General features: G+C 39.4%; 1 protein-coding gene across 6 annotated transcripts in view; it reads left to right on the top strand.

Annotated features, from left to right (window-relative positions):
* ANKRD17 (ankyrin repeat domain 17) overlaps positions 1-19,013 on the top strand; it is a 115,919-nt gene that overhangs the window by 70,384 nt on the left and 26,522 nt on the right. For all 6 annotated transcript variants that reach the window (XM_027854598.1, XM_027854594.1, XM_027854593.1 and 3 more), the window contains 7 exons: positions 1,223-1,334; positions 1,474-1,619; positions 9,798-9,940; positions 11,962-12,175; positions 12,471-12,646; positions 13,979-14,141; positions 16,942-17,037. In XM_027854598.1, coding sequence (XP_027710399.1) covers positions 1,223-1,334; positions 1,474-1,619; positions 9,798-9,940; positions 11,962-12,175; positions 12,471-12,646; positions 13,979-14,141; positions 16,942-17,037 — 1,050 coding nt within the window. The remainder of the gene's footprint in view (positions 1-1,222; positions 1,335-1,473; positions 1,620-9,797; positions 9,941-11,961; positions 12,176-12,470; positions 12,647-13,978; positions 14,142-16,941; positions 17,038-19,013) is intronic.

Below are 19,013 nucleotides of genomic sequence, written 5' to 3'. Positions count from 1 at the left end.
TTACATGGAGGAAGTTTGGAGTCCTCCTGCTATAAAACTGCTTCTATCGCTCTGCATGAATACACATGCCTGCACACATACATACCTTTATATAAGCCACAACTTGTTGCTCTCTTCGCTTGGTCCTAGAGTAATATAGTCTTAGATGTTTAAGAGTTTTATTGAACTGAATGTGTCCTTGCACTTAATGTCCTCGGGCTGTGGTGACGTTTCTGTGGTTTAGTTTCTGCTTTGAATTCATTTATTCTCTGCTCTCGTTTGTGTGTGAGATTGGTAGATCTAATGTCCGTAGCTACTTCCTGCTGTGATTGACTCTCATCTCTCATTCATGTTTGCATTTCTTCTTCCTTCTCTTCCGTGATCCCCTCCATAATTATTTACTAACCAATTCAAGCTCCTCTTTGTCTTTTTGTAAATTATTTGTCTCTCAAACTCTCCCTTGTTCTTTTGTTGCTCTTTGTGTTTGAGAGGTTTGGCTATTTTAGATTATTTTGATTACACTTCAGTTTAACAATAAAGGCCAGGTAATGTGCTAGGTGCTAGGGACACAAAGGAAAAATTGAAAACTGCCTTGGCTTTCGGTTGCTATTGGATGATGGATTTCAAATAGATCTACACTGGGATACGTTTGTTCATTGTATGCCCATCTGATGAGGAGTAGAAGCCAAAATGTAGCAGTGGTGCGTACGAAAGTACTTTAATAAGTTGTATTGAGAGTTCCCTTGCGCTCCGTCTGTCAAGCTCCTAAGTTGTTATATCATTTTAGACTTTTTGGTGAACATATATTTTTGGCATACACATACACACATGTGTAATTCTTAGTAGCATTTTTTTTCCTTCAAATTTGTTTCAACAGCCTAGCTATGGAATTTCACAAAGGCCACTTAAGTTTTTGACCATTTAAAAGAAAACCTATAAATTTTTATTTAGTATTGGTGGGAAGCAGTGGGTTTCAGTGGAAAGAGCAGTGGTATAGAATCAGAGGACCTAAGTTGAAATCCTGGTATTGCCTGTGTGTGTAACCTTGAGTGAGGTATTTCACCTCAGTTTCCTTGCCTGTAAAATTAGGGGTTGGGTGAGATGATCTCTAAAGGCCCCTTTCAGTTCTAAGCCTATGATCCTAATCCAAGATTGGAGAAGACAAAAGAGTGAGTATAAATATGTATGTTTCTAATTTAGCATCTCAGTAGGAAAAAAATTTTTTAAAAATTTTTTTAAACAGACTGAAAGCAATCATGATACAGCACTTACACTGGCCTGTGCTGGTGGACATGAGGAACTGGTGCAAACACTGCTTGAGAGAGGAGCTAGTATTGAACACCGTGACAAGAAAGGTAGGAACTATTTTTGTTCTGGAAATTGTTTTTAATGAGGTAAGATGCTCTGTCTCATGTCTGTAAGTCATAGTGCCTAGCAGTATCAAATGTGAGTTTGAATTCTGCATAGAATGTTCTGACAGTAAATGTTTTTCAGGTTTTACTCCGCTCATCTTAGCTGCTACAGCTGGACATGTGGGTGTTGTTGAAATCTTGCTGGACAATGGTGCAGACATTGAAGCCCAGTCTGAGAGAACTAAGGACACACCGCTATCATTGGCTTGTTCTGGTGGAAGGCAAGAGGTAGGGCTTCATTCTCCTGAATTTTTTCCCTTCCAACTTTGTTGGATGAGTGTACCTTTTAGGATTTTTAAAACTTTGGCCATCTTAACAGGGTTTGAAGTAGATGGAATGTTTCTACAGTGTTAGCCAGGCAAAACAAAACAAAAACTTTGTCAGAAGAATGGGTGCTATCCATAATTCTGTAGCCCCATCTTCAGGAAAATAGTAAGCTAGCTGCCATCATGTATCGTTGGTCCATCAGAGTAGGAATTAGAAGACCTGGTTTTCTTTTGTCATGCCAAAGTTTGCCTGACCATTGGTTTTTTATAAGTCTTTTCCTGTTTCTGTGAGTTCTTTCCCACTTAGGCTCAGGAATCTTTTGGGGTATTTGGAGTAAGCCCTGGGAAAAGGCAAACAAAGAATTAAGAATATATTCTCAGTGTTTCACCTCTTTTTTGGTGTAAGCACTACTTTACAAAGTTTCTTTCCCACAACAACCCTATATCATAAGTAATACAAAAATTATAGCCCCATTTTATAGAAGAGGAAAGTGAAGGACCGAATTCAAGGGACTCTTACCTAGGTTTTCTGAAGAAATACATACAAAAACATAAATGCATACTGATAGCTTGGAGAATTAGGAAAGGCTTCCCTTTGAAGCAAGTTAGGGATGATAAGACACGAAGGTGAAGGGGGAGTGAGGACAGTCTATGCAAACGCACTGAAGTGGGTAATTGAGTCCTGATGTCCAATATGGCACAAAGGCCATATTGGCCCTGGAGCATATCTCGCCTTTACCACTGGTCCAGCTGCTTGATAGCTCTCCCACCCAGCTTTTCCTGTTTCTGCTGGTTTATAAACAAACCATCACACCACAGCCATCCAGTCTTCGAAGTGAAAAGTGTGTTGCTTTTCAGCCCAGTTCCAGCTTAACAGTTACTTCTGCTAAAATGTGGGACTCAAAACTGGTCCCACTATGTGAGACATACCACCAGATACATAAGCTACTGAGAAGGACCCCTTGGCATGCTCTGTTGCTGTTACTGCATCCTAAGATGACGTCCCTTTTTGACACCGTTGATTCACCTTGAGCCTTGTAGTGCCATGGAAAGCACAATGACCCTCTGACATGATCTTGGTGACCTTGGTGTCCCTTGAGGGCATCTAGATCTAGGATCCTGTGAAACTCCCATGACATAAATTGCTAGACACATGACAGTTGGATGAACTTTTTTGTTACTTCAGTTAGGGCTTGTCTGCATGCTGTTTCTGAGATTTAGTTTAGTTAAGTTATCCCTTTCTTTTGTTAATTTGGATAGTCTATACTGATCTTCTTAATGATCAGAACTGGTCTATATATACTTATGGGACCTTAATAAACAATTACAAGGACATTTTCTTAATATTTTAATACCTTAGGGAAAACCTAGTAATATCTGGGAGTTAAGATCTGATTGGGATTTGTTTCAGATGCCTCTCTAACTTGTCTTTTATATGCTTGCTCTCGCACTAGACCCCGCGTAGTGAAATACTGTCTGTATCTAGATGTTTCCAAGAGGCAATTATTGAAGTTTCTCTGCAGAGAGGAAAAATACGTTGACTGTTCCCTGCTGTTTGAGCTCCCTCTTACTACGGCCTTTAAGGCTTCCTGTATGTTAAACCTTTAAAAATCACTAAAAGGAAGGTGCTTTATTACCACATTAGATGGGATGATTTAGTATTTGGAGAGCTGCTAATAAAAATAATGATTTATAATTCAGCAGTCTTAAAGTTATTAGTGTAATAAATCTCTTCCAGTGCACCTGAAGAAATAGCAGTGTAATTTTAAACATTGTGGTAGATGAACCTCACAGCAAAGTGTTGTGTGCAAAATTACCTATATATCTCACTAAAATTTACAGCTTTTTTGTCTTTATTGAAATGACATTTATTGTGGAAAATAGCCAGTTTAAAGTATTAAAGCGAATAGTAATTAGGGCTAATTTCCTTCCTTTAAAAGCAGAGTCAATAGGAAAAAAAATTAAGTTTCGAAAGAGACTATTCAAAATAATAGCCATTCATGTGAAAGTCTTGTGTAGATAAATGGGTAACCCTAAGTTCTTGATATTTTAGTCAATTAAAATGTTTATCTTTTTCCATTTTATTTTAGAGCCCCTGAGTCCTTATAAGCAGAGGGTGTGTGTGTCTGTGTAATCACCTTTAAATTACTTTTAAATGCTTGATTGTATAGTCATTTAAAATTTGAACCTCCCAAGCCTACTCCAGTGTGATGACTACTATTTCTTTAGGATACTTCATTTGGTTACAAAGGGTAATTGTGGCCAAAATCTAGAAATCATTGTGAAGGATAAGGAAGTATGGGATTGAGACACTTCAGAACCCTGGAGCACCCGAGATATTTGATTGCTGCTGCCTTTGAGGACAGCCTGCAGACTATTGGATTATGGTGTAGGAGAGGAGTATGATGGTGGTTATTTTTTCAAGGGTGGACCAGCAAAGAGACTGGATCAGGGAGTGCATTGGTATAGAGGACTGTCCCCACATCCAGGAGACCCCTTCTCTGCAAGGTTCATAAGCACTGGCGTTAAAGGATTCACCCTAGTCATCACAGCCAGGATGTGTCAGAGGTGGAATTAAGGGGGCCCATAAAAGATATTTTTCTTGAGTTTTGATGATGTAATCAAAAGAGCTTTAAACAGAAGAGGACGGGAAAGAAAGGCATACATATGTTCGTGAAAATGGATACCAATACCATCAAGAATAGCGATGAAATATATATAAAGGATAGCAGTAGGGGCATCCAGAAGTCCAAAAACAGAGCCAGCATGGTTATCTATAGACTCGAGGATCTGTCCACGAATGTAAGACATGTGGGCAAGAACTGAGGTAAGCCAGGAATCTTGATTCAAGGAGATGCATTTATCCTTGACAGGGTAGGGATGAAAAGATAGTCCTTATTCCAAAAAAACAGGATGTATAGAGGAGTGAAGGTGTGGTGGACTGTGACTAGGTAGTAGTGTTGTATGTTATAAGGGAGTCCAGGGCCCAGAGGAGGAACAATGGTGGGGAAAATATTTTGGTAAAGATCAAAGGAAGCTACAATAGCATCAATGTTGTCGTTAGAGAATACTACAGAACCACTCAGACAGAAACATGAACCATCAGTAAAGGAGGTTAACAAGCATTTTTAAGAGTTTACTTTATGTCCTAAGTTCTGAGATGCAAAAAAGGGCAAAAAATAGTCTTTGCCTGTAACAAGCTCATTATCTAATAGAGGATGAAAACATAGAAACAACCATGTACAAAAAAGATATGTGCAGGATAGCTCAGAGTTCATCTGATAGGGAAGGCACTGGCTTAAGGAGAACCAAGAAAGGCAGCTTGGAAGTTGTAGGAAGATGGAAGGGAAAACATTCCAGGCCTGGGATAGAGCCGTTACGGATATCCAGAGTCAGGCAATGGATGCATGGAAGTAATAGGGAAGTACTAGTGTTTATTAAAAAAAGGGAGGGTGACATGCATCTTTAGGAAGATCACCTTTACTGCTAAGACGAGGATGGATGGAGTGGAGAGACTTGAGGCAGGGAGACCAATTGGCTATTGCAGTGGTCCAGGCATGAACTGATGAGGGCCTGCTCCAAGTTGGTGGTGTCTTAACAGCACTGATCAGCCAGGTCAGAGGGTAACCAGGAGAACAGAGTGTCCCGAAAATCTTGGGAGAAGAGAGTAGCAAAGAGAAGAGGGGGTATGGTCAGTGTCAAAGACTCCAGAGAGGTCAAGAAGGCTAAGAATTGAGGAAAGGCCATTAGATTTGCCAACGAAGAGATCATGTGTAACTTTGAAGAGAGCAGTATTAGTTGATTGGAGGGAGAAGTTTGAAACCAGGGGACAGAGAATTGAGAAGAGAGTGACAGGAAAGGAAGTCTAGGCACCTTGTAGATAGTCTTGGCAAGGAATTTACGCAGAAGGGGAATAGACCGATTTCAACTGAGGGTGTTTTGAGGATGGGGCGGCATGAGCCTATTTATATAGGAAGTAAGGAAGCAGATAGAGAATTGAGGTGATATTTGGAGAAATCTTCTAAAGAAGATCCCTTTGGAAAGGGATTCCTCCCTGCAGGGAGACAGGCCACCTTTTTGTGGAATAAAGGAGGAAATAATTGCAGAAGGCCTTTGAGTGATATGAGATGAGAAAGAGGGAGCTCTTGCTATGGCCTTCCTTCCTTTTTCATTTAAATATGAGGTAAGGTTCCCAGCGTTAAGAAAGCAGGGAGCCTGTGGAAGTTTGAGGATGTGAGTTTCCAAAGGCTGCTGTGCTAAGTGAGATGGTGGTTTGATTAATCAAGTGTAAAAAGATCTGGCCTTGCCACCTTCAGAGTCCAGATGAGATTATGTAATGCATTTGTAAAGGACTCATTCAGCATGCTTCTGATTTTTCTTTATCTTCATTCATCAACACATGAATAGGAATGAAGGCAGCAGTTGGTGGGAGTAATCCAAGATTGAGCTTGGCAGGGCAAGATGAGCAGTAGAATTGGACAAATGACTCAAGAGAAGAGGGAACTGTAGAGTTCAGCTGGTTCTCCGACATAGGCAAGGAATGGAGAGTGTGGCCAGTGTAGGAGTAATGGCCTGGCAAGGTATTGCAGGTCACAGGGTAAAGAACAGGGTTAGTTTGTAAGATGCAGAAGGAAAGATGGAATGACACCAGATGAGGAGGAGGTAAAGGAATTTTACAAATCATGAACATGGAAGTGGACATAGAGAAACAGGATGTGGGAAATGAGTCTGTGGAGGATTTAGGCAGTTAAGGTATTTGAGAAACTTTTGATGTGGATGTCGAAGTCTTCCCTGAGGCCAGGAGAGAAGCATAAAAAACAGACTACAGCCTAGCATGAAGGTATAATCAGGTAGTGATGAGACAAGTTATTCAGGCATTTGTTAGACTTTTCTCTGTAAAAAGCAGATCAGCTTTGATATCATTGTAGCTATATTGCCAAAAAAAAAAAAAAGGTGCAGAAATAAGATCAAGAAAATTGTATTTCACTTGCCTTCTGAATTCATCAGTTCCATCTCTGAGGGTGGATAAAAAGAAAGTAAAAATAAAATGAGAAAATTATACTACAATTTGCACTCAGATTTCATTAGTTCTTTCTCTGGAAGCGGACAGCATTTTCCATCATGAGTCCTTTGGAATTGTCCTGGATCGCTATATTGACAAGATTTTTCTTTCACAGCTTTCACAACTGATCATCATTACAGCATTGCTGTTACAGTGCGCAATGATCTTCGGGTCCTTCTCGCTTCACTTTGCATCAGTTCGTATAGGTCTTGGCATGTCTTTTCTGAAATCATTTCCCATACATTTCTTATAGCACAATAGTATTCCGTCACAATCCTATGCCACAAGTTGTTCAACCATTTCCCTGTTGATGAGTATCCGTTCAATTTCCAGTTCTTTGCCACCACAAAAAAAGCAGCTATAAATATTTTGTGCAGAGGTCCTTTTACTTTTTCTTTGCTCTCTTTGGGTTACTCACCTAGTAGTGGTATTGCTGGGTCACAGGGCGTGCACAGTTTTACAGCCTTTTGGGCATAGTTCCAGCTTGTTCCCCAGAATGGTTGGATCAGTTCGTCACCTATTTTCCCCCTTCCGCTTCAGCATTCGTCATTTCTGGTAGGTGTGAGGTGGTTATTCAGGGTGGTTTTAATTTCCCTTCACCTAGGGATCTAGAGCATTTTTTCATGTGACCATAGGTAGCTTTGATTTCTTTTTCTGAAAATCGCATCTTCATATCCTTTGACCATTTATCAGTTGGGAAATGGCTTTTATAAATTTGACTCAGGTTTCTACATATTGACAAATAAGGTCTTTATTAGAGAAATTTGCTGTGAAATTTTTTAGGAAAATGTGGTCTTTCTGATTATCTCTTTCAGTTACGTGTACTTCTGCTTTTGCTTTGTCTGAGATCATGATGTCCACCCCTGCCCTCTCACTTCAGCTGAAGCGTAATAGACTGCCCCAGCCTTTCATTTCAGCTCTTTCTGTTTCACGTGCGCCTCTCGAACACAGCGTATTGTTGGATTCTAGTTTCCGATCCATTCTGCTGTTCACTTCCCCTTCTGTGGGCTAGTTCACCGTAATGTTCACTCATTGTGAACGTTTCCCTCCATCCCATTATCTTCTGTTTCATTCTCCCCTCTCCTCCTCTCTCTTCCTCCTCAAAAGTCTGTCATGCTTCTGACCACTGCCTCCCCCCAATCCCCGCTCCTCTTTATGCCACCCCCCCCCCCCCCCCCTTTGTTTTCCCTTTCTCCTCCTATCTCCCTGTTGGGTAAGATGGATACCCAACTGAGTAGTATGTATGTATGTATGTATATGTCTGTGTGTGTGTGTTCTTCCCTCTTCGAACCAATTCCAGGGAGAGTGCCTGACACCCCTTCAACTCAGTCTTCCATTTGTGCCTCTATTATATAAGAAAATTTTCCCCATTCTACCTTTCCCTGCCCCTTTCTCCTGTTGCATCCCTCTGTCTACGTCCTTCTGACTTACCTAATAGTGATAAAATTCTTAGGAGTTACATGCATCACCTTTGCATATTGGAATATAAACAGTTTAACTCCTTTGACACCCTTGTGATTGTTCTTTCATGTTTACCTTTCTTTCTATGCTTCTCTTGAGTCTTCTGTTTGAATGTCAGATGTTCTATTTAGCTGTGTTCTTTTCCTCATGAATGCTTGGAAGTCCTCTATTTCATTAAGTGTCTATTTTTCTGTCTGAAGTATTTGTACTCAGTTTTGCTGGATAGGTTATTTTTGGTTGTGACCCTAGCTCCTTTGCCCTCTGGAATATCATATTCTAAGCCTTATGTTGCTTTTACATGGAAGCCACTGTCCCTCTCATTTCTTTTCCCATTTTTCCCTCTCTTCCAGGAATTCTTGTTTGGCTTGGGTCCATTTTCCTTTGAGGATTTGTTTGCAGCTGTTTTCATATTATTCTCTTCTTCAGAGCACTTATTATTTTAATATCTTCTGTACCACTGGAGTAGATTTTTCTGATGAGGTTCTTTTTTTGTTGTTTGCTCATTTTTCTAGCCTATTGCCTGACATATTAAATTTGGGCTCTGCTCACCTAGGGGTGGGAAGGCACTGTGCCAAGCTTTAGGCTTTTTTGTGTTGGTGTTTCCAGAACTAGTTCTGGGGTCTGCAAGTTTTTGGTGCTTCCATGGTAAGGTGATCCTGAGAGAGATGTGGTCACTGCTCTCCTGGTCTGGGCTGTGGTCCTTCCGCAGGAAGGGCCCCTGCTCCCCTGCAGTCACAAGTGCTGACAGTCCTTTGTGTCTGATTACAGGCGTTCTTCCACCCTGAAACCATTTATGGGCAATAGAATTGCCAGTTGGTGCCAGCACAGGATCCTCTAAGCTTTCTCTGATCAGTTTTGTGACCCCCTTCCTGTCTCTGGGCAGAGAGCTCCCAAAACTCTTGCTGCTTTGGCTGCTGCTGCTGCTACCTCCCAAGCCCACCACAGAAGCTCCTGCTGCTCTCTGGGGCTCTACCCCCCCCCTTTGTTGAGACCTTTCCTGTAGACCTCCTACATTGTCTGAGGCTGGAAAAATGTCTCCCTCTTCCTTTTGTTGGCCCTACCAGTTCAAAATTAGATTGTAGATGTTATTTTACAGTTGTTTGGGAGGACAGTGTAGAGAGAGTTCAGTCGGGTCGGGGCCTGTCCTTGGCTATCTTGGCTCTCTTCCTAGTTTACCATTTTTTAGTATGTTAACTTCAGTCAACTGGAACCAAAATCAGTTATTATATTTAACCTGAAATTTGTAGCTTTTTAGTGTAGTATTCATTTTTATTATTTTTAGTTATAATATGTATTGTTCTTTTGATTCTGCTTTCTTCTCTTCATATTCATTAATGGAAGTCTTCCCATGTCTCTCTCAATTCTTCATTCCATCTTTGGAGCCCAGTAATATTCCACTGCATTCATATGATTCTAAGGTATTAAGTGTCTGGCTCAGTGTCACAACTGTTTTGTGTCAGAAAAACAACTTAAACCCATGTCTTCCCATCTTGGATGATTGTTTTCCATTCACTAAACAACATTTCTTCTATTTATGCTCTGTGAAGAAAAAAAATGAACGTATCAAAATGTGTTAAAAAGAAAAAAAAACCGCTGTTTTTCCTATGATGTTTCTAGGTGGTGGAACTGCTTTTAGCTCGAGGGGCAAATAAAGAACACAGGAATGTTTCTGACTACACGCCTCTGAGCCTAGCTGCTTCTGGGGGTTACGTGAACATCATCAAAATATTATTAAATGCAGGAGCAGAGATCAATTCCCGGTAAGAATTATTCTTTTTTTTTTTTTTTTCTTATTCCTGTGACATCTTCTAGGCACTTAGTTCCCAGAACTTATCTTAAGTTTGGAACAGAAAGTGTACAAAGAGGCCGCTCTGTGGCCCAGTGGTGAGAGTGCTGCTGGACCTGGAGCCAGGAAGACTTTTGAGTCTGTTTGAATCTGGTTTCAGCTGCTTAAGGACCTTGATGTGTGTCCCTAGGCATGACACTCAACATCTCTCTGCCTCCAGTTTCCTTGTTTGTAAAATGGGACTAACAATAATAGTACTGGTCTTCCATGGTTTTGTGGGGATGAATTGTTAAATTTTGATAGAAATAAAGCAAAGTAAATTTTTTTTATCATGTTAAAATCAAGAAAAGGTAGACTCAAGGAATTTAAAACTTAGATTTAGATTCTGCCTTAGCGCTTGGTCCCTCCAAACTAAATTTAACTCACAAACTCTCGTTCAGGCCCTTCCCACCTCTTTGCTAGACTACTGTTCTCCTTATCACAAGCCTCTCCCCAATCCAGTCCTTCCTTCACGTAGTTGCCAAGTTGATGTACTAAAAAGGTGCTGACTGTGTCTTGACCCTACTCAGCAAACTCCAGTGGCTCCCTTTGGCTTCTGGAGTACATTATAAACTCTTGTTAGCTTTTAAAGCCTCGTACAAACTCAGTCTAGCCCCATCTTATATTTGTGGCTTCTCAATGCATTTCTATCCTTTCTCCTTTTCTCCTTTCTGAGAGTTCTGAAATCTACTTATCTAGCCCTAACCACTTTGCTGACCTCTACTCTCATACCTTCAGCTGCCCCTTGGACATCTTGAATTGGTTAGATCATTGACAGAACACATTCTCCCCCCAACCCTTCCTTCCTTCCTTCTACCTTTGCCTATTGTATTTGTAGCTTGTGTCATCCTTTGAGTCACCAGGTGTCATCCCAACTCCTTTCTCTTTTACCCTTCATTTCCAGTCTGTTGCTGTGTCCTGTTGATTTTTTACCTTTGTGATATCACTTGATTATGCCCCCTTCTCTCCTTTGACATTGCAGTTCCACTGGTGCAGGCCTCATCACCTCAGGCGGAGTTTCTGAGCCTTAGTTCTCTTCCCATTCCACCCATCTGCTACTCACTTTCCAAGGGCTTTGCCAACAGTATAGGTCTGACTCTGTCACCTACCTGCTCAGTCAACTCCAGTGGTTCCCCATCACCTCCAGGATGAAACGTCTTGGCATTCTGTTTGCCATCCAAATGCCTTCAGAACTTGGCCCCTTCTACTCTCTTTCCAGTCTTTTTACACCTTTCTCCCTTACCTCTCCCAATGCTCTGTAATCCAGTGACATAATTATCTTTGCTATTCCTCACAGAAGACATTGCTGACACAACATTTTCTCTATGTTTCCCCTATGCCTGGAATTCTCTCCTTCCTCATCTTTATCATCTGCCTTTCCTAGCTTCCTTCAGGTGACACCTAAAGCCTTCTCTTCCACAAGAAGCATTTGCTGATCCAGTTCCATGCTAGTGCCTTCCTTCTTTTGGTTATCTCCAACTTATCCTGGCTCTATCTTTGTTGTACATTGTTGTTTGTATGTCGTCACCCCAGTTAGAATGTGGCTCTGCAAGCAGTGCTTAGCACATGATAGATGCTTCATGAATGTCTCAGTGACTGACTGTGTGCATATACCCCAGAGAAGTCTAGATCTAAGACATACCCTCCATGCTTTGACATAGTCACTAGACCTGCTCTCTTGTTTCTCCCTAGTTGTTTGTATGCTTATCTCCTTGGCGAGCATATGGCTCCCTGAAAGCAGGCATTGTCTTTTGCCTTTCTTGGTTTCCCCAGCACTTAGCGCAGGGCCAGGCACACAGTTGGCACTTGAATAAATTTGTTGACAGATTGAATAACACTCTTAAGAATCTAGCCTATACTAGCCTCTTTAGGTTAATAAGCAAATATTAGTAAATAATAAATATTAACATATTTAGTCCTATCTTAGGTTTAAAATATGTATTTTTCCCATTTCAGAACTGGTAGCAAATTGGGCATTTCTCCTTTGATGTTGGCAGCTATGAATGGTCATACAGCTGCTGTTAAACTTCTTTTGGACATGGGTTCTGACATTAATGCTCAAATAGAGACCAATCGTAATACAGCCCTTACCTTAGCATGCTTCCAAGGAAGAACCGAAGTGGTCAGTCTTCTCCTGGACAGAAAAGCCAATGTTGAACATAGAGCAAAGGTAAGAAAAACTGTCTGTGTGGTGTTCTAGAGTTGTCTTTAGGCAATTCATTTTTATACGTCATGTGACAATGCTATTCTTTGTAGTTAAGAATGGTATCTTCATTTTTGCTTTTTTCAGGTCTATCTGAAAATAGTCACTCTCCAGTGTCAAAGTTTTATGCATATTTTAATAACTGACTTTAACAGGAAGTAATGTGATAATGGAGTCAATCAGAAAATATTTACTATCTTGTTTGTGGTTATTTCTAAAATAAGTTATATCATTACATGTTTTGGTTTCCCTTTATTTCTAGACTGGCTTAACACCACTAATGGAAGCTGCTTCTGGTGGCTATGCAGAGGTAGGCAGAGTCCTTCTAGATAAAGGTGCTGATGTTAATGCCCCTCCGGTGCCCTCCTCAAGAGATACCGCTTTAACCATAGCAGCAGATAAAGGGCATTACAAGTTCTGTGAACTGCTCATTAGCAGGTAAGGTATGACTGCTCTTCAGATTGGAGAATGTGAGCGCAACAGCACCTGAAATATGGGTTGTTCTCAGCACATTGGCATGAATCAAACAAGTCCTTTTTTGTTACTGTTTTTTGATGCTGTTCTGTAGTAGCATTAGTACATCCTGTCTAGTTTTTATTTCTTGACTATTTGATAAATGTGTTTCTTTTTGGCGGGGGGGTAAGCAGTGGGGTTAAGTGACTTGCCCAGGGTCACACAGCTAGTAAGTGTCAGGCATATGAGGCCAGATTTGAACTTAGGTCCTCCTGACTCCAGGGCTAGTGCTCTATCCACTGCGCCACCTAGCTGCCCCAATAAATGTGTTTCTTCAGGAGTCTGTTGTAGATGCTGCCCACTCCCATTTGATCACTATACAAAAACTGATTCTTCAAGTGAAGTGCTTATCTTCATGTCTGTCCTTTCTTATGATTGTATTTGAGTAATCATCAGTTTAATTCTCTTGGCTCAGCTGAAATGCAAGATCTCATTGTTGTTCCTGGTTTATCATTTAAAGTTAATTTGGGCTTAGAGCAGAGGTGATGGTACTGTTTTAAAGGGTCAGAAATGGGTAATTGGCCTCAGTCAACTTGGAGACAATATTCTGTTTTTAGAATGCCTGGTTCATAGTTGGTGCTTATGAACTGATAGATGCATGCAGTTTTATTGGAATTTAATTCTGTATTATGTCTCCTAAAGGTCAGACTTGAACTTTCATTTAGGTTTTTACCCTATTTTTGATTAAACGTTGGATATTGTCCTGCCTATGGAGTAGAATTCAATAACAAATAGTTACTCATTTCATGCTTTTCACCTGTAGTGAGACTCAACTACTGTTAAAAATTCCCATTGTAAACTTATGTGTTTTTTTTTTTTTGTTTTTGTTTTTTCAAAGAAAAAATAACAATATAAAGTTATGTGAAATTTGAAGACTAAAGTCACCTTTTTTTATCTGGGTATGTAGCATGTTGGTACAAAGGGCATAGTATTAGATATTAAAATATTCCTAATTTTCACTCAGGCATAATTTTCTATATATCATTTCCTTAAGTCTTTGTGGGAATTACATAGAAAGGTTAAGACTTTAAAAAAACAAATCAAACTCATTTTTTTAAATTGCTGAGGTTTCTATATCTTTGTTTTTTTTTTTCTTAAGACTTGATTAAAAACAAAATGACATTTAGAAAAATATATGTCTTTTCTGGGATAGATTTTAAATATGTCTTTCTTGCACTAATATTTTCAATGGCTACTAATTTTTTGATTTCATAGAAATGATGTTATTTTCACTTAATATGTAATTTATTTTTCTAGGGGAGCTCATATTGATGTTCGTAATAAGAAGGGGAACACTCCCTTATGGCTGGCAGCCAATGGTGGGCATCTTGATGTTGTCCAGTTACTGGTACAAGCAGGGGCAGATGTGGATGCAGCTGATAATCGAAAGATAACTCCCCTTATGGCAGCATTTAGAAAGGTAATATACAAGGCTTGTAGCTTTCCTTGGGGAATGCTATTGACATGCTGACCATTAAAGACTTTTATGATTTAGTAATTGATAATAAGTAAACAAATTCTGAGACAAAGGAGAATTGTTCATTTCTTGCTTGTGGAGGACCTGGATCTGAATCCTGTGAACCCCAGAAAACTATGACCACAATGTATGTCATTGCTGGAGGGGCCCACATTTCCAGTAGCAAGGGGAGAGGGCCTTCTGGCATCACCAGCTCTGTCCATCCAGAGTTTTCAGTTAGCCAACACGGGTTTGCAGGTTAGAAAGGAATGTAGGTTTAGTTATCGCTGTTATCTTAATTATTACCATTATCTCATTTCTTTGCCATTGAATTAAAATATTAACAGAGAAAGGAAGGAAGTGAAATGTCTAGCTAGCCCTTGTAGACATCTACAAACTGAATAGATTCTCGTCAGCCGTTGAAAGCGTGTGTCTGATGTCAGAAGAGAAGTTTTATGGGGAGGAGAGTGTGGGACGTGGAATCAGAGGCATCTTAGGGTTGGTTAGAGTTTGAATTTCAGCTCAGCTGCTTACTGTTCTGCATTTGGGCAGATATTCCACCTTTTAGGGAGTTAGTTTTCTCATATATGAGATAAAGGTGTTGCACTAAATGGCCTTCTGTGTTTCCTTCATCTTGAAGTCCGTGATTTTGTGGTAGCAATTTCACTTGCTCTGTAGAATGGGTAGCATAGCACTTTTTGCAAATAATCTATGGTTTGTAGTGACATTATTACATTGAAATAATGACTCACGTTTATGTAGCTCTTGACAGTATGTGACGTCTTTTCCTCAAAATAACACTGATAATTTTAAATTAAATTATATGGTCATAATCATTCCCATTTTACAGATGAGGAAGAACATTGTTCATGATCACTTTCCTAAATAAATAGCAGACTCGGGACTTAAATCTAAAGTCCTTTCTATTAGAATTCAAAGTACTGAAGTGCCTGCCACAATTGAAAGCTTAAATAATGTATATTTGTATTTAGAGGGATAAAATTGTATTCCTGAGCATGTACAAGTAAAATTCTGTTTTATACCCAGCAAAAATTTTTTTGTAGTAATGAAATATTTGAAATAGAAAACAAATTGTTAAACCATCTGTGCTGATCTTCCGTCTCTGTTCATTTTCTGTGTCCCTCACTGACTCCTTCCTCTTCCTATTTCTGCTTACCCTGCTGTTCCCACCCCCAATTGGGTGATTCTTCCCTTCCCACTGACTTAACTGGTCTCCCTTCCTCTAGTAATCTTGCTTCTAGAAATCTAGCTTGCATGTCTCTACTAAATTAATTTTTCTTAAGTACCACTACTTTTATTAGGCTATTTCTTTGCCTTCTGTCATTTATCAGATCTGACCCTTTTCCTCTTTTCACTTAGTTTTCACTTAGTACTCTTAAATACAAAACTTTTGTCTAAGCTAGGTATGTTCTTTTTCTGTTTCCTCAAACATTTTGTGCATTATCTCTGTCTCTCTTAAATCTTAGCCAGCCTTTAGGGCCATGCTTTATTCCTACCTCCAGTCTTGCCTTCTCTCATTCTAGTCCACATTGGTCTCCTTCTTGAACTCTTCAAGTATTTATTGTTCATTTTGACCTCTGGTCTTATGTTGACTTGTGGTATTATCTATATGTGTCATGTGGATTTGTCTTCCATGCTCAATAGACTCTGAGAGTAAGAATTGAGTATGTTTCCTCTAAGTACCTATTATATTTTTTTAAGATGCTGTTCAAGAAACAAAATTGTACAAAACTTAGAAGGAGGGAGATAATAAAACCGCCTAGAAAATATTATGTGTAAATGCCCTATTAATTAGTGGTGTATTATGAAAGAGGGATTGATCAGTGCTAATTGTGATTGCCAGGGAAAGCATCATGGAGCAATTGGCATTATGGCTTGACTTTCTATAGCGGGTAGGATATTAACTGGTGAAAATGTAAAGGGGGGAAATTACAGGCAGATTAAAATGTGGGAGCAAAAGTTTTGAGGTATAAAAGGTCATTTGTGTGTGGCATATTATTACGTGGTTAAGGTTGGCTAATGGATAGAATTTAGGCTGTAAAATTGTCAGATTAGTTTGTAACCAGATTGTAGACCTCTTTGAATGGAACATGAAATTCATTTGATGAATAGTAAGGAGCAGTCAACCATTTCTGAATATTAGTACATTATGTAGGCATTTCATGATAATTACTATCCATCACAGTATCCAACATGGTATTCTGAACAGAGCTATTAATAAGTTTTGATGATTGAAACATATTTGTAATATTCAGGACTTACAAAAGAAATAGAAACATTATCAAGACTTTCTCTTAATTAGCAACTAAAAAGGTCTTTGATCCTTTAATCATTCCTACTCTGCTAATCCTTTTTGTCCCAACAAAGGATTTGTTATCTAGAGAGGTTTGGATTTTTTATTGTATTTACCTATAGTGGTTGAGATGTTTGGGGTATTGGGGTACAGATGGATATGAGGTTGCCTGATGTTTGAGAAAAAAAATTCCTAGGTACTCTTCTCTTTCCTAATAATCTAAACATCACTCAGCCATGTCATTTCTTTATGGAACAATACAGTGACAAGTATCGGGGAAAAGCTCATTTCTTGAGGAATTCTTTGTTATAGAATTCTTTGTAACCAAATCATCAGTTAATTTTACCTGTATGTGAATGATAAACTACTTCACTTCAGGCAGAATATCTTACTGCGTTTTAAATGATATTTCTGTAGCACTCTCAAAGTAAAATTGAAATTTATTTTCAGGGTCATGTGAAAGTGGTGCGTTACTTGGTGAAAGAAGTTAATCAGTTTCCCTCCGATTCTGAGTGCATGAGATATATAGCAACTATCACAGATAAGGTAAGTTACTCTTTTGCATCAGCTGTATGCTGCCGGAACCATGTGGCTAAAATAATTCTCTGAGATTCACAGCTCTTTTCGCATACTTTGTAAACATGACAATGCTAAGTAGATGTGTCAGAGTCCTAAATGTAGGATATCTACATGTATATATCTGTGTACATGTCTATTATTCTAGTATTAGTAGTAATCATTTTTCATGTGAACGTCACAATTCAGTATTACAGTAATATTTTATTTATCTGCCATTATCAGCCAATGATGTGTTCTAAACTGGCTGAACTTTCTAAATGACTGAAGCTTATTCTTTTCAGCATAATTCCCTCACAAAAACAGTTTCATCATCCCCCAAACATTTAAAGATGCAACTGTGCTGACTGTAAAAGAAAAAGAGGAAAGATCTTATTCTGTTCAATGTTCTGCAACAAACTCTTTTGTCCATCAGGTCAGTGGAATTACCACATTGGATCCTAACATCCCAGTCTCTAATGTGCTTTTTAAGGACATGAGTTTAGTAAAAGATGAGAATAGGTGCTAGGCTAGCCCCAGATATGTGAAGAACAATCCTGAGCTAGAGGCAAACATTATTTGAAGAGGTTAGGGAACTGTTTTTATAATATGTGAGAGAGAGAGAGAAAGACCTAAATGTTGACAGAAAATCAGACACCCTTATTAGCATACTACTTTCTCATCTCTATAAAATTTTTGAGGATAATTTATACCAATTACAAAGTGTATACTTGGTGAAATTATGAAAAGGAAAGCAGCAGAACACTTTCACCAGATGTGTTCTCCAACAGATCAAATCTTTATAGCCATCAAGATGAGAAAGGTTTGTGGCTGAGTGTCTAAGGAAGGTCCTACTATCTACATTCTGATTGCTAATTATGAAAAAGAGCTTTGATCTTTCAGAACACAATGTAGCCTTAAAAGGTCTCATCCAACAAGATGTTTCTTGTGCATAAAAGAGCTAATAATTACAGCTAGCATTTACATAGTGCTTTAACGTTTTCAAAGCACTTTACACATGTTAACTCATTTGATCACCACCATAGACAATCCTGGGAGGTAGGTGCTATTATTATCCCCGTGTTACAGAAGAGGAAACTGAGGCACAGGGAGGGTAAGAGACTTGCCCTGGGTTGTGCAGCTCATATGCATTTCAGGTAAGATTCAGCTTGGGTCTTCTTGAGGTCTAGTATGTTAAGATCATGTTAGACTGCTTAATAGATACAACAACAGAGAAAGTTTGTTTAATCAGCCTCTGATCATTCATGTCAAGCAAAACAAAACCTGTGGCGAGCTGCTCTCCAGAGTTGTTTGTTTGCTTTTTTTGTGGAGGGCGACCTATATGGATTTCCCGTCGGAGAAGTGAAGACAGTGAAATCCTATCGTTTGGCTCCTGTTTACAGATGACACTGGGTTAATTAAATTGAGCTCCAGTATGACATAAAACGTCTCAGTGAGATCCATAGTTGCTCAAAAAGAGGTAAACCTTGTTACCTGTGTAGGATAAAAACACGTGGCTAGACAAGAACTATTATTCAGGCTGAATTTGCAGGTGGATGAGCCATAGGCTTGCCCATAAATAGATATATTTTGAGCCCACAGTAAACTGGGCTTAAAGTCTGATTAGAAGCAGAGACTATGCTGGGCTACATTTGGGAAATGTCACATTTTTCAGTGACATAAATCTTTGCCCTGAAACAAAGTCCTGTTTTTCCACATATTTGTTCACTTTGTTGGGTGCTGTTGTGTAGCAGATAGCCTCAAACCCAGGAAGAACTAGGTCCACGTCCCACTTCTGACATATACGTGCTCTGGAATGCTACGCTAGACTTCTGTTTCCTTGGGCCATTGTCTAAGGCTCAGTGGCAGAGAAACTGCTTATCTGCATTGGTGGATCAATGAAATCACAGGTCCAGGCCCTATTCTTGTTTTCCATCTTATTCTCTTGTATGGCTGCCAGTCATAGA

Source organism: Vombatus ursinus, unplaced genomic scaffold (genome assembly GCF_900497805.2).
Source record: "Vombatus ursinus unplaced genomic scaffold, bare-nosed wombat genome assembly UNPS02010461.1, whole genome shotgun sequence".
NCBI lineage: Eukaryota > Metazoa > Chordata > Mammalia > Diprotodontia > Vombatidae > Vombatus > Vombatus ursinus.
The sequence above is the reverse complement of the archived record's forward strand: the minus strand, read 5'-3'. Positions and strand labels throughout refer to the sequence as shown.